Genomic DNA, 24,726 nt, shown 5'->3' with positions numbered 1-24,726 from the left:
TAGGACTTTATGTCTACTTGCCTTCTCCATGCTGGACCTTGTTGGGTTTGAGCCTGTGCAGGTCTTGTGCATGCTGTCACGGTCTTTGTGAGTTCATGTGTATCAACCCTGTTGTGTCCTTGGAGTCATCCACCACCTCTGGCTTTTACAGTCTTTCCACCTCCTCTTCTGTGTAAGTCCCTGAGCCTTGAGGGGAGGGGTTTGGTAAAGACACCCCTTTTAGGACTGAGTGTTCCAAAGTCTGTCACTCTGCACACTGTCCAGTTGTGGTAATTGCTATCTACTGCAAGAAGAAGCTTCTCTGGTGAGGGCTGAGTGGTGTACTGATCTATAGCAGTATACCATCAGGAGTCATTTTATTGCTATATTTCTTTAGCAGAATAATAGTAGTAGGTTTTTCCTTAGGCCCATGACTTATCTAGACTCAGGTTCTTGGCCACTTTACAAGTGTCGGGTTTGGGTATCATCTCAAGGAATGAGGCTCAAATCCAGTCAGAAAGTGGTTGTTACTCCCATAACACTTGCACCACTATTGCACTAATGTGTCTTACACACTTTTTAGAGAAAGGATTTCTTACAGCAAACCTAAAAAAAAAAAAAAACCTTGAAGTAGCCGTGACTTCAAGAATGGTCTTGCATGATCATTGTTATGATTGTTCGTATTATGATGATGATGATGATGCAGTCTCAACATTTATGGGGGGGGGGACATTAGTCCTCTTGGCCATGGCCTTCCTCGTGGCCACCAGTAAGTTACTCGGCTCCTCCCACTCTTGTCACTGTGTGGCCCTTGTTGAGGCCCACGGCTATGGAGTAGCACAGGGCCATGGCCGTGGACAGCGGAGGTTGGGAGGGATGTGAGACTGGCTGAGTCCTGCTGTGTGTGCCCATCTGCCCTCATGGGAGCCCTGATGGTGGCTAATATGGCCACACATTCATTTTTATTTTTTATAGGTTTTTTAAAATGTTGTTTATTTTTATGTGTGTGAACGTTTTGCCTGCATGGGTGTCTACGCATCATGTGCGTGCCTGGTGCCACAGTGAGCAGCATTGGATCTCCTGGACCTGGAGTTGCAGATGGTTATGAGCCACCTGTAGATACCGGGAATCAAGCCAGGTCCTCTGGAAGAGGGGCTAGTGCTCGTCACCACTAAGCCGTCTCTCCAGCCTTTGCACCAGTTACAGTTCATACGCTTTAGCATTGGCTGTGTGTTGTGTGGGAGAGGTCTGTGAACTTTTTTAAAACAGCTATTTTCAAAACTTTGCTCTGTGTAAGCGTAGCTTTTTGGCCAGCAGTAGAAGTTGGGGTGTAGCTTGCTGCTTGCATTTTATAGGTCGTCGTCTTCACATGTTCTGGGTGCTCACCCTCCCCCTGCTGTAGCTGCTTTCTTCTCCCACTCCATGGTTAGTCCCCACCGGGTTGTCTTTAACAGCCAAGGGCTGACGTTCACAGCATCGGGGTATTTCAGCCTGATAATTCACGCCAATACCTGTTTTCACCTTGATTGTTACTTCATTTTGACTCTGGACTTTAATTTTTATCACCTTCCCTTTCCATATTCTTTGAGTTAACTGAACTGACTAACCTAGATTTCCATCCCCAAGATATCCTCTTTCTGAGGAATGGGATTTTAAAATAGATGCATGAATTTGATAAAAGACCAGAAAAATAAATCTTTTTAATAATCATATATAAAAATATGAAGCAAAAGTTACAAAGTCAGGTTCTCATGTTAAAACTTGGCAGTTTGAAAATATTCCTTTTTAAAGAAATATGGAACGAGGGTGGTTTGTGCATTGCCTTTGGAGAGTGCTGGCCAGTCTGGTTGTGATAAGATCCTGGGTGTCCTAGAGATCCACACCTCTGGTGGACTATTAATTAAAGTACATAGAGTAACTTTATCTGAAAGTGTCTCATGACTCTTGTTGAGTGAACCGATGAATTTCACATTGAGGAGTGGGTTGAATGTTGTAATTCACTAGACATGACTTAGAATTTATTTCCTAGCAAATAATGAAAGACCGATGGATGAACGTTGGTCACGAAGAAGAAGAACTAAAACCATATTCTGAGCCTGAGCTCGATCTCAATGATGCAAAAAGAATAGGTGAGTATTTAAGCACTGTGAGCGGCACTGCCAGCAGAATCCAGCGAGGCTCTGGTGGCCTAGCACGGGAGTGTTCGTATGGGACTTTTTCTTTTAAAATACTTCATTATCACCTAATGACAAACACTGAAATACTCAAGTTCCTTGGTTAGTTTTCATGTGTATCTCTGGTCCTGTTCAATTATTGGCAACCATAACAAGAATTAAAATGAATTAGACAAACCTATTTTTCTTTCTGCACTCCCTGACTGGAAGAATGCCCACTCTAACTTTGCGCTGAGCAGACTGAGGTGTAGCACAGTCCAGGACGCTGACGTCTAAGCTGTGGGCACATTGCCTCTCCCTTTCTGCTCTCCACCCTCCCTAACACCAGTCCTCATTCAGAACTTGATGGAAACATTGTGGAAGTCAGGCCTTAATAGAAGAGCTCTGAGTTGCAGATGAGAAAGGAAGCAGAGGTCTTGAATTGAACTAGTCGCCTCTTCATGAATAGCTGAGAATGAGCTGAGAGAGACAGCAGAGACAGGAGAGTGGGCCTGTGTGAGACTCAGACAATGCAGACCTTGCCTGGACAAAGGAAGTCAGCTCAGAAATGCCCCAGGAAGTGAGAACTGGGTGAACATATTAAATCCATATTATAAATCATTCTGCGCAGACAGAAAAATGAGAAATGGGGCTGGAGAGATGGCTCACCAGTTAAGAGCACTGGCTCCTGTAGAAAAGCCAGGTTTAATTCCCTGCACACAGACTGTGACTTACAACCACCTGTAACTCCAGTCCCAGGTAAACTGATGTCCTTTTCTGCCGTCCATAGACACCAGACAGGCATGTAGTGCCATAGATACATGTAGGCAAAAACAATTAAAATAAATCTTAAAAATTATAAATGTGTCGTATCTGAATATATATTATCTGTAAGTTAATAATCCAAAAGATTTCATAGTTAAAGCTCACTTTGAATGTTTGAAGGACTAGTTTTTCCTAACATTATTGGCAGATCTATATGTTTTGCTAATTATTTACTAAATAGATATATTTTCAGAAAATTTTGTGTTTTTTTTCCCTAGACATTATGGTCACCATGGGTTTTGCACGAGATGAAATCAATGATGCCTTAGTAAGTCAGAAATATGATGAAGTTATGGCTACTTATATTCTTCTAGGAAGAAAACCACCTGAAGTAAGTGTTCTGTCTTTTTAAATTAATATAAATGAATTCTTGAAGTAAATGGATAAAGATATGTTAGTAAATGTATTCCTTCTTTGTGGAACCAAAACTAACACAAAGATCCGGACAGTCTAATTAGAGATCACAAATCAAGGTGCTAAACTCTAGACTGACCTCATTAGAACGAATAGGCCCACTGCCCTGCTCGGCCCCAGCAGCTCTGTCCGCAGTCTTGACTTTGAGCATGTGTCCCCAGAGTTAGTTACATGCTGCACACTGTGTAGCCAAAGGCAGTGTGATTATCATGAGTGTACAGAAATGACAGGGACTAAAGCAAAGAGAAGCATGTGTGTCTGCAACTACGTAGACACATAAGACCCCAGAAGAAGGTGCTTTGTGGTGCTGGCCTTGTGTCAAGTGGCTCTTTCGTGGCCAGCAGAGGTCCGTGGCAGGGAGACAGAAGCAGGCAATAACTGTATGCGAGCGGAGAGCCACATAAGTAAATGATCCTTTGGAAAAGCAGCTATAGAGGGATAAATTGAAATAGGATCAGAGGCCAGAGCATTGAAAGTTGAAAACTAGACATCTATGGGAGGCATTCTGTTAAAAAGACTATAATTATTCATAATTAAATACAACTATAAGCAAAATCATGCATTCCAACTGAAGTTTATTGAACCTGCCTCTGTCAGAAACTTGGCTGACACCATGAGGGTAAAGCCAGGAAGTTCTGCTGTCCAGGAGCCCCAGCGTAGAGCTCAGCAGCCAGCAGCATTGTTCTCTGTGGGGCATGCTGCAGATACTCTGGGAGTGTGGGAGAGCTGGCGCCTGTCAGCGAGGGGGAAGTCCACCACGGTGCTCCATGTGGCATGTAGCACATAAAGCTAGTGGCACTTGGTGACCGTGGGAAGCGGGGAGGAGCCCTGATTTCCCACAGGTGCCAGCTGTGTAAGGTGACTTGTCGGGAGGGTGGGTGCACTGGGCAGCTTGCTCAGTGCAGGGCAGTGGGAGCAGGGTCTTGTTGGGCGGCACTTGTAGTAAAGATAGGGTGCAAAGATCTGGATTTGGAGCAAGGATTTGATTACGGTATGGGGGTTGTTATCAGAGGATTATAAAGCATGTACATGCTAGGGACTGTCACAAGTATTCACTCATCTGACCTCTCGGTGAGCCAACTGAGCAGGAAGAATAACTGTTGGGAGGAGACGGGTCTCCAAAGGGCGCCCGCACCAGGGGCTGTGCACAGTATCAAGAGAGCTAGGTAGGAATGGCCCAAATAGTTATTTCTAGCCTCTTCTGACTGGTCCTGTTTGGATTTCAAATGACCTCCAGGCACTTTAATTTTCTTATTAATTCAAGTACAAAGTCCAGGCATATATTAAATCAAATGTGAATTGAACTGGAAGTAAACTATTGAAGGGACTATGAAGGGAAAGAGTCAGGTCCACTGCCCTCCACCAGAGCCACCAGCTCTGCACCTCATTGTCTGTGCCTCAGTTTCCTAATCTGTGAAATATGGGCACTAATGCTTCACTCTTCAGGCCATTGAGAAGGTTTAGTATGTTAACCCTCGACACACTTAGAGTAGTTGCGCATGGGTCCCTGCTCCACGGCTCTGCTGCTGTAATCAGCAACATTGCTGCAGCCTGACACGAGCATCCTGACTTCCCAGTGCAGTGCCAGGAGTTGACGCCGAACCTTCTCAACACGGCCTTCAAAGTGCAGAAAGAGGTTGTGTGTCACCCCAGCTCTCCATGGTCAGTGCTGAGGGAAGTCATCTCCTCATCAGAGTCAGTGAAACAGTTTAATTTTAGTTCGTAATGTAGAATGTAAGTTATCTTAATAGTTCCTGTGTGTGTGTGTGTGCGCGTGTGTGTGTGTGTGTGTGTGTGTGTGTGTGTGTGTGTGTACGATTTTAGATGGTATCCTGTTTGAATTCCAGGAATGTCCTTGACCTTGGCTTTTCCATCTGGAAAGTACAGGTTAATGCATCACAGGTTTGTAGCAATGATTAAACAAAGTAACGAGTAAAACAGCTAAGGATTGCGTCCGCTCTGTAGTCACCATGCAGTGTGTTGACTGTCACTTGCTGTTGTGACTACCGTGAGGAGTTGTGCACAATAGCAGATTACAGAGCTAGTGCGAGCGTTCTAACACCCAGCTCCTCCCTCCTTCTTGCCCGTTTGAAGTCTGTTTTTCAGTTGTGATTGCTCCTTACACAGCTTCAAACCATTCTATTCATACAAACACTTTACCGTTTTAAAATCCGGACGATCTCTCTTCTCACAGTTTGAAGGTGGTGAGTCACTGTCCAGTGGAAACTTGAGTCAGCGATCCCGGCCAAGCAGTGACCTGAACAACAGCACTCTTCAGTCCCCCGCCCACTTGAAGGTCCAGCGGAGCATCTCAGCCAACCAGAAGCAGCGCCGCTTCAGTGACCATGGTGGGGGAGCAAGTCTAAGAATGAGAGACAACTAGCTCTGCCCCAGAGTGTGTGTGTGTGTGTGTGTGTGTGTGTGTGTGTGTGTGTGTGTGTGTGTGTGTGTGTGTGTGTGTTGCCCAACACACACTTCCAGAAGACGTGCATCATTAGATGATCAGGGATCTCTTCTGTGGAGACCTGAACTGCTTTGTGTCGTCAGTGTCATCTTCGTTAAGAGTGTGAAGCAGGCAAATGCAGAGACTTTAATGTAGAGGCCTTTGTTTGTGGGAAGCCGGTCAGTTGTTTCCCAGCTAACGCTGCTGTGATCTTCCCCATTGCAGCGGGTCCCTCCATCCCCCCTGCTGTCTCTTACACCAAGAGGCCCCAGGCCAACAGTGTGGAAAGCGAACAGAAGGAGGAGTGGGACAGAGACACAGCCCGGAGACTCGGCAGCACCATGGTGGGTTCAAAGAGCGAAGTGACAGCCAGCCCTCTGGTGGGTCCCGACAGGAAAAAGTCTTCGGCTGGCCCAAGTGTGAGTCAGAGCTCCTGTATCGCAACTTTGCTCTTCTGTGTCACGAGGATTTTGTAAAATCTTTGTCTTTGTCTTTTTAAATGTTTCAAAATGAGTCATCATTTAAAGACCATGGAAAAGGACCAGGCTTCTCACTGCAGAGTGGACATTACACCCCTGCTGTTTGTCCTGCCTTTGTGATGTTTCTTTGGTGTTACACTGGTGCATGTAATCTTACATTTACAGGTGAACTGCTCTCTGAGGGCAGACTCACTAATAATTTGTCAACTTACCTCCCACAAAGTCTCTTAAAATGCCACACTCTAGAAATTACTTTGGGAGCTAGAAGAAAGACCACAGCACTATCCTGGAAGACAACAGGAAAGAATAGCGATAGAAAGAAAACAGAGATGGATGGTGAGAATGGGGTGGTGACATCTAGATAATGGTGTCTTAGAAAATGGGGGGAGTAGGTATTTGAAGGAATGATAAAAATTAAAAAGAGAAGACCCGGAATGACAGAAGCCAGAAGAAAATGTGCTCCTGGGCGTGTTAAAGCAGACTGTGTAGACACACAGAAAGCAAGGTGAAAATGTTTAGAGATTTCAGTGTGAGAGCTGATGACCAGAAAAAGAACAAAGTTAGATGGTCTTCAGACTGTCCATAAAAAGGAACAAAGTTAGATGGTCTTCAGACTGTCCATCAGGAATGCAGATGCCTGAAGATGCAGTGGTGTTTGTAAACTTCCAGAGGGGTAGGAGAGAAGCATTTTAGGCCTAGAATTTTCTATTTGGCCAAACTGTCACCCAGCTATAAAATACAATATTCTTAGGCATAAAATGTGTCAGCTATTTGACTGTATAGTAACTGTTTAAAAACACTGTGCTACTTAAGAAAGTATTCTTACAGGAAGAGACAGAACGTAGCATGTTGCTATAAAATATTAAGAGACTCAAAAGTAATCAAATCACTTAGTAAGGGTCAGTTAGATGGCTCATTGGGTAAGGGTGCTTGTCACCATGTCTGACAAGCCTGAACTTCATCCAGGACCCCAGAGTGGGAAGAGAGAAAATTGTCCTCTGACTTCCACATGTACTTGCACAGACACACATGCACACACGTGCACACATACGGACACACACACTGAAAATCTGAGCAATATCAAAGGAGTAAGGGCAGGACAGAGAGTAGATCATAAACACAGGAGTAAGGACAGGACAGAGTAGATCATAAACACAGGAGTAAGGACAGGACAGATCATAAACACAGGAGTAAGGACAGGACAGAGTAGATTATAAACACAGGAGTAAGGACAGGACAGAGTAGATCAAAACACAGGAGTAAGGACAGGACAGAGTAGATCATAAACACAGGAGTAAGGACAGGACAGAGTAGATTATAAACACAGGAGTAAGGACAGGACAGAGTAGATCAAAACACAGGAGTAAGGACAGGACAGAGTAGATTATAAACACAGGAGTAAGGACAGGACAGAGTAGATCATAAACACTGGAGTAAGGACAGGGCAGAGTAGATCATAAACACAGGAGTAAGGACAGGACAGAGTAGATCATAAACACTGGAGTAAGGACAGGACAGATCATAAACACAGGAGTAAGGACAGAGTAGATCATAAACACAGGAGTAAGGACAGGACAGAGTAGATCATAAACACAGGAGTAAGGACAGGACAGAGTAGATTATAAACACACGAGTAAGGACAGGACAGAGTAGATCAAAACACAGGAGTAAGGACAGGACAGAGTAGATCATAAACACTGGAGTAAGGACAGGACAGATCATAAACACTGGAGTAAGGACAGGACAGAGTAGATCATAAACACAGGAGTAAGGACAGGACAGAGTAGATCATAAACACAGGAGTAAGGACAGGACAGAGTAGATCATAAACACAGGAGTAAGGACAGGACAGAGTAGATCATAAACACAGGTAAGGACAGGACAGAGTAGATCATAAACACAGGAGTAAGGACAGGACAGAGTAGATCATAAACACTGGAGTAAGGACAGGACAGATCATAAACACAGGAGTAAGGACAGGACAGAGTAGATTATAAACACATGCCTTGCTAAGCAGATGATGGGAATAAGGTAAAGAAATTGATGTTGGTGAGCAGACATGAATTCAGGAATATAAAGAACAGTATAAGAGTGAAATAGAATCATAACTTAAATCAGCAAAAGGAGACAAACCCTTTATCTAGTTTATGGGGTGTGGGGGGGGGTACTTTAAATAGAAAACAGGCAATGATGTACCAAAAGCAGAGCCAGCACACCTTCATCACAAGTGGGTTAAGTTGTCTGATGCCAGTGTTCTGTATGGTTATTGAGACCATGCTTTTTCTAAATATGTAATTATCTTAGCACTTCCTGGTCTAAGAAGTGGATGTACATGCCACTATAAGAATGGGTGGATTATTGAGTCTGGAGGGATGGCTCAGTGATCAAGATCATTTGCTCTTGCAGAAGACCAGGCTTGGTTCCCACACCCACGTGGTAGCTCACAATCATCGGTAACTCCAACTCCTGGTGATCCAGCACCTGGCCTCTACGTGATACACTTATGCACATGCAGGCAAAACACTCTTACACATAAAAGTCAACAATGGTGGTACAGCTGCCTCCCTCCTCTACATGATCTGCTTGAAAAGGATAAAGACTTCATTTTTTTTTTCAGTGTTTCCCTGTGAGCTGGAAGACTGTTTCAAAATCAGCACCCGTGTAGAGTAAAAACAAACAATTCCCGTATCTTCTACCACTCTCCACATTAGCTTGTTGTCCACGCGGACTGGCCCTTCTTTGCATGGCCAGCTCAGCTTTGTCCCTTCCATGTCTGGCCTTATTCGCTACTGCATTTTAATCCTGTGTCCCAGTGGAGTCTCCTGTGGAGGCTAGTCCACATCTGAGCAGTGCCCATAGCTGTGTCCTGTGTCCCGGCGAAGTCTCCTGTGGAGGCTAGTCCACATCTGAGCAGTGCGCATGGCTGTGTCCTGTGTCCCGGCAGAGTCTCCTGTGGAGGCTAGTCATATGAACATAACAGCTGTTTCTTTCTTTCCATGGTAGTTAGGTCAATACTGTATGTAGCAAGCTTTTTTTGTTGGCCACCAGCTCACAAGTAACAACATGGAAATTTATTATTAATTATGAAAGCTTGGTCTTTAGCTTAGGCTTGTTCTCAGCTAGCTCTTATAACTTAAATTAACCCTTATATTAATCTACACTCTGCCATGCGGCTTTACCTTTCTTGGCACTGCCCATCCTGCTTCCTCTGTGTCTGGCTGGCAACTCTGCCTTTCTTCTTCCCAGAGTCCTCTCTGTTCCCAGAAGCCCTGCCTAACTTCTTCCTACCTAGCTGTTGACCATTCATCTCTTTATTACCCCAGTCATAGCAGTACATACTCATAGTGTGCAGATACCCTACAGCAATTGTATTTTGTTTTCACGCTGGTGCAGGGTCCTTCTAGACGGGAGCATGCAGATCTTGGTAAAAGCTATATGGTTTTAATCAGTATCAATTGACACATGTCATGATTTATTCAACCTTTCTTTTTGAGTAGTATGAATCCTTCTACAATTCTGTTGTTCCTTTTTTTTTAAGATTTATTATCTTTATTCATATGTGTATGTGTGTGAGTGGTTGCTGCATGTATGCAGATGCCCTCAGAGGCCAGAATAGGTCATTGGATTCCCGGGAGCTGGAGTTACAGAAAGTTGTGAGCTCCTGAGATGGATGCTAGGAATCAGGCTCAGGTCCTCTGGCAGGGGACTGCTGAGATATCTCTCCAGCATGAAAGATTTTAAAAGCTGCACTTGTACAAATTTGCTTATATGATTTTTCCCCGTCTGCATCTGAATTTGAGGAAATACCTATTAACTTTCTAGTGCTCATACTAAACAAATGTTAGATTAACTGTGGTTTTTTGTTGTTGGTGGTTTTTTTTTTTTTTTTTGGTTTTTCGAGACAGGTTTTCTCTGTGTAGCTTTGCACCTTTCCTGGAACTCACTTTGGAGACCAGGCTGGCCTCGAACTGTCTATTTTAAAGAATTATAAAAGCTAGATTAGGTAGGATATTTTCACTGGAGCAAGGATGAAACAGAGTGTGTTTTATCTCTTTTGAGGTCACTCCTCCTGGGCTTGGGGTGCAGCCCTGTGGCAAAGTGCTTGCTTAGCATGAGCAACACCCGGGGTTGGAGTCCCAGCTCTGCAAACAGCAACAAAACGAAAACACAAAAGACAGAAAACCACCCCTGTCCATTTTATTACTGGTAACAGATAGTGTTTGACAGGCCTGATGGAATAGGTGACAGTCAAGGGTCTTCTGTGTGGTCAGGAGAATCGCCCGTCTCTCTGTCCATCCCTTTTTTGCTATTCTTTCTCTTGTTTACATGTGGCCTGACTCCTAACTCAGAGGGTTGTAGGCAGTGTCTTAGATTGCACTGTTCAGCCCTCCATCAGCCCTCAGCAGGCATGCGTTGACCTGGAGCAGAGGGGAATTCCTAAGTAGGTGCCGAAGGCCACAGGCTTCTGGAGGGCATGCCGTCTTCACTGCCCCATTCATACTGACCTGCTCGCTGCTCTGTCCTGCTCAACCAGCCAGTCGCTGAGGAGTGAATCCCGCTCTCCTATTGCTTCCCAGTGCTAGATGGCTGCTTCTGTGGAACTGTAAACTGACACAGTAGTCAGTGTGGTTTGTCGGGGTTTTTGTTTTTTGTTGTTTTGGTTTCCTTTGCTTCACTTTTTATTTCTAAAATCTAAATATGAGAAAGTATAAAAAGTGGATCTTGCTTCTGTGAGATTCTAATAAATTAAAATTATGCTGTGAAGTTTTTCTAATAACTAACAGTTTTAAATACTTATTTGATTTCACACTAATAAATTTTTTTTATTCTTCTTCATAAAGAACAATGTATATTCTGGAGGAAGCATGGCGAGGAGGAATACATACGTGTGTGAAAGGACCACAGACCGGTACACAGCGCTGCAGAACGGAAGAGACAGCAGGTGAAGGGTCTCTGCACTGCTGCAGATGAGCTTTGCTGACATGTCTGTGGGGTGGGGTCACAGGAAAGGAATTCAGAGCCGTAAGACTACAAGAGCCGTCTCACTGGGCCTTTTCCCTTGGTACCAGGATGAAAGAGTGGAAGTGTGTTTAGGGAATAACTTCCAAGTTTCTGAACAAAATATGGAAGTCAATATTCCTCAGTTCCAAAGTGGCATGTACAATCTCAGTCTGAGGAGACTGAGTCTTTCTCTCCACATGTACCCTGCCTCCATCATCCGTCTGTCCCTTACACTTCAGCCAACTCATAGTACACCCTAATAATAAGGCTTCCTTCCCGTCCTCTAGAGAAGTGTGGCCACCTCAACTGAATGAAGAACCACAGACTTCTTACTGAGTTTTGTTGTAGTTGGAGAAACTACTCATTGTAGCTCAAAGAGGATGAGGCACATGTATAGCAGGAAATTTCTCGTCCTGCCTGGGTCTGGACAAATCTCTCCTACCAGCAGTCCCAGAGCTGCTTATAAAATAATTACTCAGAGGCTTAATATTAATTACAGACTGTTTAATCTATGGCTCAGACTCCTTACTAGCTAGCTCTTACACTTTAAATTAACCCATTTCTACTAATCGGTGTACCGACACATGTCTGTGGATTTATCTGTGTTGTATTACATTTAGCTTCCCCAGGTGACCTCCACATCTCCTCCTACCCTGCCTTTCTCCTCCCTGTCTCTCCCCTTGGGTCTCCCACCTGCCTCTAAGCTGCCTTGCCATAGGCCAAAGCAGCTTCTTTATTAATATGTGAATATTAACACATATTCACGGCCTACAGAAAGACCATCCCCAGCACGCCTGCTGTGTGAAGTTCTGTTCTCAGCTCCGCCCATTTAGCAGGGGACAGGCCACTCTCACATCACTTCCTTTTAGTTGTTGGCACACAAAGAAATTGTGGCCTCCTGAGGGGAGACATTCTTTAGGCGTGATGGTTGGAAGTTGATTTCCAATTATTTACTGTGTCTCCTATACCAAAGCTAATGTGTGGCTCCTTACACCATAGTGGCTAGCCTGTTCTTCATAGCATGAACTGATATAAGCTGAAAGGTGCTATTCATAGAAATGGCGGTTTTCATATAGTTACAAGTTCTCAATGCTTAAATGATGCAGGAAGATTCACAGCAACACATGGCACAAAACTAATCTTAGAATAAGTGAAAAATGTCTCCGCAGTAATCATCTTTCTGTAGCTGTCACACATCCATAAATAAGCCCTGCCTTCCCAGACACTGAACAAAACTCTAAGAGCTTTTTAGTGGACACCTAAAATGGGGAGCAAGAATGTGTTCGTTTCTTTCAAGTGTTTCGGTCCTGAAAGTGTCGATGGAGATTTAGGAAATCCCTTTCTTGGGTTTTAGTAACTGTACTTTTCCTTGTGTGTCAAGCCTTACAGAGATGTCTGCCAGCAGCATGTCCCCTGCAGGTTCCACAGCAGCTTCTGGCCCCTCAGCACGGCCCCGCCACCAGAAGTCCATGTCGACCTCTGGCCACCCCATTAAAGTCACACTGCCAACCATTAAAGATGGCTCTGAAGCTTACCGGCCTGGGTGAGTCCTGCTTACTCTGCGTTCTCCGCAGTCACTGTCTCCTCTAGAGTGCTCGGAAAGGACACCGCGACAGGAAAGTGCTGGTTGTGGTACACACCTATTGTGTGCTTCAGCAAAGTGTTGATTGTGATTCACACCTGTTGTGTGCTTCAGCAAAGTGTTGATTGTGATTCACACCTGTTGTGTGCTTCAGCGGTCATCTAAAACTACTTGAAATCGTTTTCAAGAAGAATGTTCTTTGTTTTGGTTTTTCGAGACAGGGTTTCTCTGGGTAGCCCCGGTTTTCCTGGATCTCGCTCTGTAGACCAGGCTGGCATCGAACTCACAGAGATCAGCCTGCCTCTGCCTTCTGAGTGCTGGGATTGAAGGTGTGCGCCACTGCTGCCCAGGTGAGAATGTTCTTACAGGAGTGCAGTTAATCCATCCACAAAGAATTCCTGCTGGTGTGTCAGTCAGGTAAACTGAGTGCTAGTGGGCAGATCAACGGGTGGTAGAGGCGCTACCGCCAAGCCCAGTGACCTCGGTCTGTCCCTGGAGTCCACGTGGTGAAAGGAGAACCAGCTGGGAGTTGTCTTCTGACCTCCACACATGCACTGTGGCAGGAGCACACATGTGCACATGCACACAAATAAATTAAGCTTAAAAAAATGATCAGGAGGCTGGAGAGATGGCTCAGCGGTTAAGAGCACTGGCTGTCCTTCCAGAGGACCTGGGTTCAGTTCCTAGCACCCACATGGCAGCTCACAACTGTCTGTAGCTCCAGTTCCAGGGGATCCAACACTCTCATACAGACATACATGCAGGCAAAACACCAATGCACATAAAATAAAAAATAAATTAAATATATATATATATATATATATATATATATATATATATATATATATATATATATATATCAGGTAGTGATGGTGCACGCCTTTATTCCCAGCACTCAGGAGGCAAAGGCAGTCGGATCTCTATAGGTTTGAGGCCAGCCTGGGCTACAGAGTGAGTTGCAGCACAGGCAGCACACGGGGGAGGAGGAGTAAAATGAGATGCACAAAAAGCCAGATATGATGGCACACACCTTTAATCGCAGCGCTCAGGAGGCAGAAGTAGGTGAGTATAAAGCAAGGTCCAGGACAGCCAGGGCTGTTACACAGAGAAACCCCATCTGGAAACCTGCCCCCCAAAGACACATAAAAACGAACCCAGCCAGGCGCTGTGGCCTTGGGTCCTAGCAGCTGCATTATCAGTCAGGCAACTGCTTGGGTGGAATTCAATTCACCTTTTTGAGTTTTACCTCTTGTAGGATTTCTGAAGCTCAGAACATCTAAACATGTTCTCACTTCAGTAATTGCATTTGTCAGTCATGTTGACAGCACCATGTAGCATTGAATTCCCTGGAGTCTAAAGTAGACACATGGGCTGGTGTTATAAAAAAGCTTTTTGACAAACAATAAAGTTCATTCTGTATGTTGCTGAGCAATGTACATTAGTAGTATTCAGACTGAGCACCCCTTATTAAAATTCCTAGGCCCAGGAGCCTTTTGAATTCTGGACATTTCCAGCTCTGCAATAGTTGCGTGTGTATAATGAGAGAGTTGGGATAGGACATAGATTTAGACATGGAACTCACTTAGGTCTTTGGCATACCTTACATGCACAGCCTAAAGATATTTCATAGTGTTTTCAGTGCGCTTCACATGAGATCACACATGGAATTTTTATGTGTAGTGTCATATCAATGCTCAAAAGATTTTGGGATTTTGAAGCATTTGGAATCTCAGATAATACAGATTACATAGTAAAAACACATAGGCAGCACGAGGTTGGGCATTCTGGAGTCTGACATATTTGTCTTCATGTCAGTAACTTTTTAATGTTTAACCACCAAATTTTACAAGAAGTGTATATTTTTAAACTGACCTCCCGTCCTTGTATAATGAAACAGTAAATTAATTGTCCCATGCACTCCATTTCTAATGTGAACAAAATCACTGGACCAACAGAAGTAGCCCCACTTCCTCCCTCCCCAGTTTTTAGCCCAAGTGAAAGCTGCTCCTGTCATTATTCTGAAAAATATGCCTTCCTCTCTCCCAGCAGTGCAGCTCAGAGGGCGCCTGCTGCTTCCCCATCTGCTCACAGTATTAGTGCCGCTGCTGCCACTCCAGACAGGACCCGCTTTCCCCGAGGGAGCTCCAGCCGAAGCACTTTCCACGGGGAGCAGCTCCGAGAGCGCCGTAGCGCGCCTTACAATGGACCTCCTGCCTCCCCCTCCCATGAGACGGGCGCCTTTGCACACGCCAGGAGGGGGACCTCAACTGGCATTATAAGCAAAATCACTTCCAAGTTTGTGCGCAGGTCAGTACCCTCGGGCTGTGGTGGTTTTCTCTGCTAGAACCATGGCTTCTCACTGAAGCTGCCCTTTTACAGGAACTGAGTGTGAAACACCAGGAACAAATAGTCTCTTTCCTTAAGAAAGAGCAAATACAAATGGGCAAAATGAGAATTTGAGGGCTGGAGAGGTGGCTCAGTTGATGGAGTATTGCTGAACCCCCATGAAGCCAAGGTCTGTGCCCGGCACTTCGTAATCCATCACTCAGGAAGTGCAGCAAGAAGTTCAAGATCACCCTTGGCTAGAGAATGAATCAGAGCTCAGCCTGGGACACACAAGGCTCTTCACAAAAAGAATGTAAAGCTTTTGTAGAATAGAGCAAAAACTTAACCTGAAAACCGGTTTGCTAGGCATGGTGCACACACCTATAATCCCAGCACCTCAGAAGTAGAAGCAGGCAGATCTCTGTGAGTTCAAGGACAGCCAGATCTACATAGCAAGTTTCAGAACAGCCAGGGCTATGGAGAGAGACCCTGTTTAAAAAAAAAAAAAAAAAAAAAAAACAGATTTAAAAAATTGCCTAAGATTTAAAATGTTTTTATTTAGGAAAAAAATAAATATAAGCTCATGTATTATTAAAAAATAATTAGCTTAATTTTTTACACTATTTATTTATTGAGATGGGGAGGGGAGCACGTACCATAGCGTATGGAGAGGAAGGAAGGAAAGGACACTTGCAAGAGTCAGTTCTCCCCATGTGGTGTCTGGGGTGGAGCGCAGAGCATCTGGCTTGGCGGCAAGTGCTGTTATCCACACTAGATGAATATGTGTCTAATAGACTTATAATCCAGGGAAACAGTACTCTGTACTTGGTACAGAGTAGTCATGCTTATACAGTGTACAGTGCACATTGATTATATGGGTTGCCACGCAAATGCAGACGGGTATAAATTTGACCCACTAATATCATTACATGTCATGTAATGGGAGCCCTGCTACATACAAAACACTGCTAGGCAAGGGCTATGGAGCTAACAAAGGAAATGTTAGGATGAGTCAATGGAAAGGCATGATTGTCTCTAAGGGTCCATATCATGTATTCTCATGAGCTAAGCCTTAAATCATGAATGACGAAGAAACTATGATACTTGCAGTGTCTCTAATTAACGTTCCTAGTATTTCTTGGAGAAGCTGAGCATGGTGGTTCATGCCTTTAATCCCAGCACTCAGAAGGAAGGTGGATTGCTATTACAAAATAGCACCTGCCACAAGCAAACAGAAAGCATGAGTGGGCAGAGAAGTGCTAGCAGCAGCCTCCTCCCTCCAGCCTGTGAGCCTCTGGGTAGGACCCCACAGTTGAGTTTCAGACCTTAAATCCTCAAATGCAAGTGTCTCAGCAGACCACCAGTGACCTTGTGCTGTTGGGACAGGTATGCAGAGTGACACCCCGACCTGTGAGTGTGTGAGTGAGTGAGTGAGTGAGTGTGTGAGTGTGTGAGTGAGTGTGTGAGTATGTGAGTGAGTGTGTGAGTGAGTGTGTGAGTGAGTGAGTGAGTGAGTGAGTATGTGAGTGAGTGAGTGTGTGAGTGAGTGAGTGAGCATGTGTGTGTGTGGCGGGGGGGGGGGGTGTCCCAGAAGATGGTGTTGTGTCTCTTGTCAATCTACCTTATTTCTTGAGACAAGTTCTCTGTCTAAGCCTGAGGCTGGACCTTTGGGCCATGCTGGCCCCAGGCCCTCAGGACCCCAGGGATGAGTCAGGTCCTCATGCTGGTACGGCAGGGACTTAACCCTGCTCCGCCTTCTCAGCCCCCGCTCCCCAACCATAGCCTTGGCCGCTCAGCCCCAAGCTTAATGCTCAGCTGCACGGTGAGCACACTTGTTCAACTGAGCCACAACCTCGGACATGCATGTAACAATGCCAAGCTTAATTTATAAGTCATCAAACCTTACTTACCCTCAGGTTATCCTAAACTAAGCCAAAAGATAAATTATTAAATTATAGTTGTGGCTTGGAATTGGAAGATCATGTTTAAAAAGCAGCAAACTCTTCACCTGATACTTCTGTCAGCAGTACCTCGTAGACGCTCAAGAAATGGCAGGTACGCTGATTATGGTAAAAGTGTGAAGAAGGATTCACACCCAGCGTTAATGAGGAAGCTACTTCAGTGTCATTTTAACTCTGGGTTTTCTTGATCTCCTTTTGCTTTGCAAATTGTTAAATCTCAACCTTCTCTTTATTTTTGAGGGATCCAAGTGAAGGCGAAGCCAGTGGCAGAACCGACACAGCCAGGTGAGCCACAGCTGCTGGGTGCGTTCACCCCTGTGACCCCGTGATGCTTTGACAGATACTTCTGCACTTTGACTCTTTACATTCCAAGGGTGGTAGGTTTGCCTAATTTCACCTAGCGCCTAGTAATGAAGTCTCCAAGTTCAGCAACCTCCAGTTCAGCAGACTTTGAGTTGCATACTTGGTAAAGAATTGGACTTCGGGGTTGGGGATTTAGCTCAGTGGTAGAGCACTTGCCTAGCTAGCGCAAGGCCCTGGGTTCGGTCCTCAGCTCTGGGAAAAAAAGAATTGGGCGTCTTGTTCTGTTGGATGAGAGAGTTGGAGCAGAGGGATTCCTAGGTGAAAATGCACTGTTCTCTTTCTGTGATGTGGTCACTGAGATGAACCTCCATGGCAGGGTGCAGAGCACTGAGGTCACTAAAGATGCAGGTTTTGACGATAGTAATATATTGAGGTGAGTGTCCAGTCTTGGACCACGTTCTAAAACCCTACACTGACATGCTTTCTGGGTTTTCCCCAGAGAAAAATAGAAAAGACGATGAAGTAAATACTCTCTATGTGTGTTTAATAGTCTTTGGCCTGTATTTCTGTAACTTACTCTCTATTTTCTTCAGATTGCAGTTTTTAGCACTTTGGAGGTTCAGGTATCTTGGAATGAAAGGAACTACCTTGTTATGTTCCTTTTTATATTTTATATCTTACATATATAAATGTATATGTATAGATTTATAGAAGAGACATAAATGTCCTTCAAAGATAGAATTTCACAAATGAGTGAGGAATGTTTATAGGCAAAAATTGCAACATATCTATATTTGGACAACCATTTAATATATTTAATACAAGGAACTCTGAATCATGGAAATCCATTAAGTTCACCCTCCTATGGTTACTTGAGATGGTTTTCTGGTTCTGTTATTTGTGCAATACCTACACAGCAAAATTCAGTGTGTCAGGCTGGGCATGGTGGCACATGCCTTTAATCCCAGCACTCGGGAGGCAGAGCTAGGCAGACTTTTGAGAATTTGAGGCCAGCCTGGTCTACAGAGTGAGATCTAGGACAGGCACCAAAACTACACAGAGAAACCCTGATTCAAAAAAACAAACAAAAAATAAATAAAAATTAAAAAAATCCAGTGTGTCAGCCATCTCTTGTGCCCAGCATAGTTCTGGGATCCTGGGCTGTGTCAGAAGTGAAGCAGGCAGATGGCCTGCCTGGAGCTTAAGATACAGGAGAGGTCAGGTGAGGAACAAGAAGTCTAAGAAGTAATCCATTCGTGGATTCGGAAGGCTTGAGTACGGAAGAAGTAGAAAAAGAAGGACCGATGCCAGGCCAGGAGTCCGGGCGATTATGGACCCTGGTAGAGAAAACAAGCCAAGACTGGGAAAAGAAAGGAAGTTGTCCCTGTAGCCAGGTGGGTTAGCTTTGCCTGTGCAGGAGCTTGGAGAGAGCAGAGAGGGAAGTGATAGACAAGGGGTGGAGGCCACGGCTGCCTTCTAAGCCAGTTTGCATATGCCTGTAGAGAAATGGGAAAGAGCAGAGCAAGTGTGCTGCTGAGATGTCCTGCGGTCCAACTCCCGACTGTCAGATTGAATCCTCCTCCCCTCTGTAGTCGTTACATTGCTCCTGCACAAAGAGGACAGAAGAGGGGAAGTATTTATATTCTAATACTGTGTTCTGTCAGGAGAATCCTATGTGTGTCTGTGTGTGTCTTTGTAAGGGTGTGTGTGTGTGCACGCAGACATGCATGTGGAGGAGAGCATGTCTGTGTGTTTGTGGTATGTGTATATGCAGAAAAGGAAGAATATAGAAAAAACAATCAAGTTTTCACTTTCAGCTAGAAATTCCTTCCCAGGAACAAATGCACTTAAGACAATTTGTAGCTTTAGACTGAAGATGCTCAGTGCTGAAGCCCATGTGCCTCTGGGCCTGTTTATAAGCAGCATGGTAGTGTGCATCTCTAGTCCCATAGTTCAGTTAGGCATGGAGTTACCACTCACATTTCATGGTTGTAATTTCTTTGCTGAATAGAACTTTGGTTTTAATTGTTTCCCTTTTCCCTCTTCTTCTAGAAGTACATCAGGGGAGCCAAAAGAAAGAGACAAGGAAGAGGGCAAGGACTCCAAGCCGCGTTCTTTGCGGTTCACATGGAGCATGAAGACCACTAGCTCAATGGACCCCAATGACATGATGAGAGAAATCAGAAAAGTGTTAGATGCCAACAACTGTGACTATGAACAGAAAGAAAGGTTCTTGCTCTTCTGTGTCCATGGAGATGCTAGGCAGGACAGCCTTGTGCAGTGGGAGATGGAAGTCTGCAAGTTACCTCGGCTCTCACTGAATGGGGTCCGCTTCAAGCGAATATCTGGGACATCTATTGCCTTTAAGAACATTGCATCCAAAATAGCAAATGAGCTTAAGCTGTAATGATGTGTGAGCTCCAGAAACAGGGAAGATGCACCCACATCTGAGCTGCAGGTTCTGAATGTACTGGTGATGCCTACTGTGGTCCACCTGTGAATCTCCCATGTAGAATTTGTCCTTAATGCAATAAGGTTATACATAGTTATGAACTGTAAAATTAAAGTCAGTATGAGCTATAATAAGAATCTGTAGCTTAAAAAGTAGGTTCACATGTACAGGTAAGTATATTGTGTATTTCTGTTCATTTTCTGTTCATAGAGTTGTATAATAAAATATGATTGCTTTAAAACCTGTATACTTGTCTAGATCTCCACACAGAAATGTATGGTTAATGCTTTGAAATTTGAAAATGGTTTTCCCTGTTATTTACATTTTGGTGTTTTTTTTTTTTTAATTCTTACCTCCATCATGCTATTTTGAATATTGTGTCCAGGATTAAAAGCGCACAGAAATAGTCTTTAAGATTGTAGCATGAACTTTATAAAATTATTTTGAAATCATATTTAATTTAAACCAGAAGTTGACAGTGGTTGGTGTTGCTCAGTTTCTCCTGCTTTTCTTGCTGTCAGCCTGTGTCAAGACAAGGTGTAGTTGGGGGACACAAAATGTTTACAGTGTCGGCACCTAGACTTTTCTAAACCACGTGAAAAGAAACCATAGCTTTGCCTTGAGCTAACTCAGAAGTACCAAGGTAAGAAATGAAATCTTTACCGAGTTTATTTTGCCCTTTGTTTTCTGACCTGCTAATTAGCAGCAGAGAGTGAAAGAATCTATAGTTCACCTGGCTGTTGAGAAATAAACCAGCACTTAGGTTTGCTGCCTTCGGAACACGCAGGGTATCTGGGAATGCAGGAGTGTCGGGATGTCTCATAGCACAAGCTCATCTGTACGATGTTGATGGCTGCGTTGGCTGAGATGTGATGCCGCCTCAGGAACTGACAGGCATTGGGGGCATCTGCCCCATGTCCTCCCCGCCTCCATCCGCCCGTACCACTGTAGTGACCCACGAGCAAGACGTGCTCCCCACACCCATTCATTACAGATTTGTGCTTGCCTGGTGGTTCACTTGGCTCCCTCAGAACCCGTTTGTTTTCGATTGTTTTGCCCAAGTTCTGTTTCTTCCACAACAGTATGCCTGTAATGTGCAGCTTTGTGACTGGTCATTTGCCTTCTCTTCTTTGATAATTAGTGACGTATGCGACGTAAAGCCACTAGTAACAGAACCTTTTTAACACTTATTTTGTACTGAAAAGCCTTGGAGGTTGACTGTGCAGTTTTATTTAATGTTGTGGTTCACTGTAATATCAGCACATGGCCCCATCTGCACACTCCTGAGGAATAGAAAATGTTCCCAAAGCTTACCAGTTGAGAGAAAATTAATGCTGTGATCAGTGCTGTCCTTGGAAACTACCTGGACGCTGCCAGTGTAGGTGATGGGCTGTTCCACAATGGCTTCCAGACAAAGGTGGTTTTATCTTCTGTACTGTACTGTGATTGATGTAGCTTTCTTCTTAACATTCTGTTCTAACTGATGTGTTTTTTGCCTTAGGGAAGGGTGGGGGGCAACAAAACAAAGTGTGTGGCCCCTTTCTAACCCGGTGTTCATTCACAACATTCGATGCAGACCCTCATTCACTCACTGGTGCACACTGAACTCTTACTTGAACAGATCTCATAATAAAGCATTTGTCTTTTGCTCTTCGTCGGCTTGTGAATCACCTGTTTTCTGCTTGGAGGAACCTCTGAGTATGTTCTTTTCTGTGCTATTCACTCGGCAAGCAATTGGTGAGGCCATGTGGGTCCTCAGGATCTCACTCTGGCAAGAAAGCTTCGTCTTTTTACAGGAATTCTGGTTGCTGAAATGCTTTTTAGAACAGAGGCCCCAGGCATCTTCCCAGGCAGAGGCTAGGGTGCTTACATTTTCTCACTCCAGCCAACCCCTGTGCTTTATGGAAGGGAATTTTATTTCTGTATTTTTCTTATGAACTAAAAATGAAATTTTGACATTCATTTTATATTATCTGTTTTATGTGTTCGTGATAACATTATTTTGAAGACTCAGAGGAATTTTAATATGTTTGCATAAATAAACATCTGCCTATATGATAGCAGGATTTCCTTGGCTCTGTGGAAGTACTATTTAATAGGATATCCCTTGTATTGTTTCTTAGAAAATAGGACATGGTTTTTTGTTTAATAGCAAGATAAAGATGAAATCTACTTCAGAACCATGACCCAATAATATTCTCTGGGGTCAAATTTGATTTTAAGCACAAAGATTGTCATGGGTGTTGTTGTTATGGGTGATTGTCACTGAAAGGGACCTTCCACACCCAGCTTCCTGTGAGTAAATGATGTGCTTGGCCTGTTGAAGTTAACATAATGCTCTCTGCCTTGTTTTTAACAATACCAGTGGGGAGCATGATGCCTCTTAAGATGTATAAAGTGACTGTATGGACGACTCCCACCTCTCCAGCACTGCAGTCCGTTTAGGAAGCTAACAGAAACATGTACAGAGTCAAAAAGGCATAAGGGGGTATCATTGAAAGTACCCCCACCCCTCCCCCAAAAAGACAGTAAATGATCTGATCTGGAAATGCAGGGAAGAGTGAGTTCCGAGGAACACTAGCAAGGAAAGTCAGAATGGGAAGGAGCCTGAGAGAGAGAGTGAACCTAGGCAGGGCTGTAAGGAAACAGGGAGGGATTGCTGCGAGTTTCAGGCCGACCAGCGCCACATGGGATGGTCTGTCCCAGCACACAAACGCAATTAAACACAGAATGTACTGGCAACCTCAACTTGGGCTTAATCATTGATTCAGCAAGTGTATTGAGTGTGAATATGCATCAGGTTCTGGGTTCTAGAGAGACATCGGTAAAACATCTATAATAGAAATATATAGTTAGGACATATAAAAAGGGTTAGAAGGTGGAGCCAGGAAGTCTTTTCTGGGCAATGAAGAGGGCATATGCCACAGACATTGAAACAAATGTAGCAAGATGCTGTGAGAGGGGTGTGTACAATGTTGGCATAAATGCAAACTCTTTTTGCAGATGTTGGTATGGGCAGCCGTGGAAGGGTTTGTCCCCTTAGCCCTGGACTTAATGCTGCAATGCTTCCATGCAGAGAAACAGTTCGTAACAAAAGTAGGGGAAAATAGATCAGTGCTGACTCAGGATGTCAGAGTTGATCAGATTATTAGATGAGGGCATTAAAACAGTTCTGTGTTCCACAAGAGGAAAGTGTGAGAGGTGAGGAGATGACTAATGCAAGCATAATGCTGCATGCACCTGCGAGTGTCCTGTGGTTTATCATTTCTGAGGAAGAAGAACATGCTGGAAGGACTTGGTCGATGAGACACCAGGGAAAAGTCAGTGGAGTTGAAGATGGCAGTAGAAACGATTCCAAATAATCTGAATAAAAAAACCATCTTAAATAGATGATGTGTAGTGCCTCAGGAGCTATGGGGCCACTCAGTCTAACCCAGGAGGAACCCCTTGGGGAAGAAGGCAGGGAGGAAAAGCCATTTGCAGACAGAATGGCCAGAGGTTCTCAAAAATTTGCTTAAAATCATAAGCTAACAGACCCCAAATGGTTAACAAATACCAAAGAAAACTACATTAATTTTCATGCCACAGGTTACTTCTAAACGGTATTTAAAATAAAACCAGCCACAGGAGGGAAAAGATTTTATAGGAACAGAAGGAAAATTAATGACCAGTTTTCTTGTAAGAAATATTGGGGAAAAAAATAAAACTGTCAAACAAGGATTCTTTTTTGGTTTTTCAAGACAGGGGTTCTCTGTGTAACAGCTCTGGCTGTCCTGGAACTTGTTTTTTTGACCAGGCTGGCCTCGGACTCACAGAGATCCTCCTACCTCTGCCTCCCTAGTGCTGGGATTAAAGGCGTGCATCAGCACCACCCTGCATCAAACAAGGATTTTATACCCAGATAAAACAGCTTCCAAAACAAAGATGAAGCGAAGATGATTGACAGAGAAAGGCTGAAGACAGTGGCTGTGACAGTTGCAGAGCCACAAGCAATGTGCAAGGAAATCTCGGAGCAAAGGGGACCAGGTACACGGTGGGGACTCTGCATCTACCCAGAGGGATGGAGAGGAAAAAATAGTACTATGTCTGGAGTAAAGCCAGTAACAACTGAATAAAGACCACTGTTGTAGTTCACTCTGTTGCTATGACACACTAACCAAAAGCAGCCTAGGGAGGGTTTATTTGGCTTACAAGTTACAGTCCACCACCGAAGAGAAACCGAGGCAGGAACTAAAGTGGAAACCACGGAGGAACACTGCCCTACTGCTTTGCTTCCAACATTCTGTACCTTTCTTACACAACCCAAGCCCTTCTGCCTAGGGATGGCACCACCCACAGTGGTCTGCACCCCCCCCCCTTCAATTAACAACGGGAAAGAATGCCTGGTAGACATGGCCATAGGCTAGCCTGATGAAAGCAATTCCTCAGTTGAGGTTTCCTCTTCCCAGCTGCGTCAAGCTGACAGCCAAGATTAGCCAGCCATCTCAACCTATGACATGTGAAAGCAAAACGTAGTGGTGGCACAGTACACAAGCCTAGAGGGTCTTCGAAGAGTGCTTCCACCGCATGTGTGGCTCGCTGTCACTTTACGATGGATTACAGTAAACAGGTGTAATGTACACTTGAACACAACCACTAAACACAGCAGTTACAGCTAGTGAGCCAGCAAGGGGTAGATGGGATGTTTTAAAAATAATGCTCCCAAGTATTGTATTAATATAAGAAGCTCATAGGCAAATAAGCAGCAGTGGACAGAGGTGGCTTACAGCATGGGAGAAAACGTTTGTAAATTACTTACCCAATAGAGTG

At 44.3% G+C, this 24,726-nt stretch overlaps 1 protein-coding gene across 8 annotated transcripts in view; it reads left to right on the top strand.

The window, feature by feature from the left end:
• The window catches only part of Mark1 (microtubule affinity regulating kinase 1), a 106,917-nt gene extending 85,347 nt beyond the window's left edge, over positions 1-21,570 (top strand). For 4 of the 8 annotated variants that reach the window (XM_006988620.4, XM_076548149.1, XM_076548147.1 and 1 more), the window contains exons 10-18: positions 2,009-2,108; positions 3,176-3,288; positions 5,566-5,719; positions 6,040-6,233; positions 11,135-11,235; positions 12,676-12,837; positions 14,926-15,183; positions 17,403-17,447; positions 19,518-21,570. In XM_006988620.4, the coding sequence (XP_006988682.1) occupies positions 2,009-2,108; positions 3,176-3,288; positions 5,566-5,719; positions 6,040-6,233; positions 11,135-11,235; positions 12,676-12,837; positions 14,926-15,183; positions 17,403-17,447; positions 19,518-19,872 (1,482 nt within the window). In that variant the 3' untranslated portion in view covers positions 19,873-21,570. Of the gene's footprint in view, positions 1-2,008; positions 2,109-3,175; positions 3,289-5,565; positions 5,720-6,039; positions 6,234-11,134; positions 11,236-12,675; positions 12,838-14,922; positions 15,184-17,402; positions 17,448-19,517 lie in introns of all 8 variants that reach the window. The other 4 variants (XM_016007065.3, XM_006988619.4, XM_076548146.1 and 1 more) reach the window with 1 other exon arrangement.
• The last annotated feature ends 3,156 nt before the right edge of the window (positions 21,571-24,726 follow it).

The sequence above is a fragment of the Peromyscus maniculatus genome, chromosome 11 (genome assembly GCF_049852395.1).
Source record: "Peromyscus maniculatus bairdii isolate BWxNUB_F1_BW_parent chromosome 11, HU_Pman_BW_mat_3.1, whole genome shotgun sequence".
Lineage (NCBI taxonomy): Eukaryota > Metazoa > Chordata > Mammalia > Rodentia > Cricetidae > Peromyscus > Peromyscus maniculatus.
Note: the sequence above shows the minus strand (reverse complement) of the source record. Positions and strands in the feature narration are given on the sequence as shown.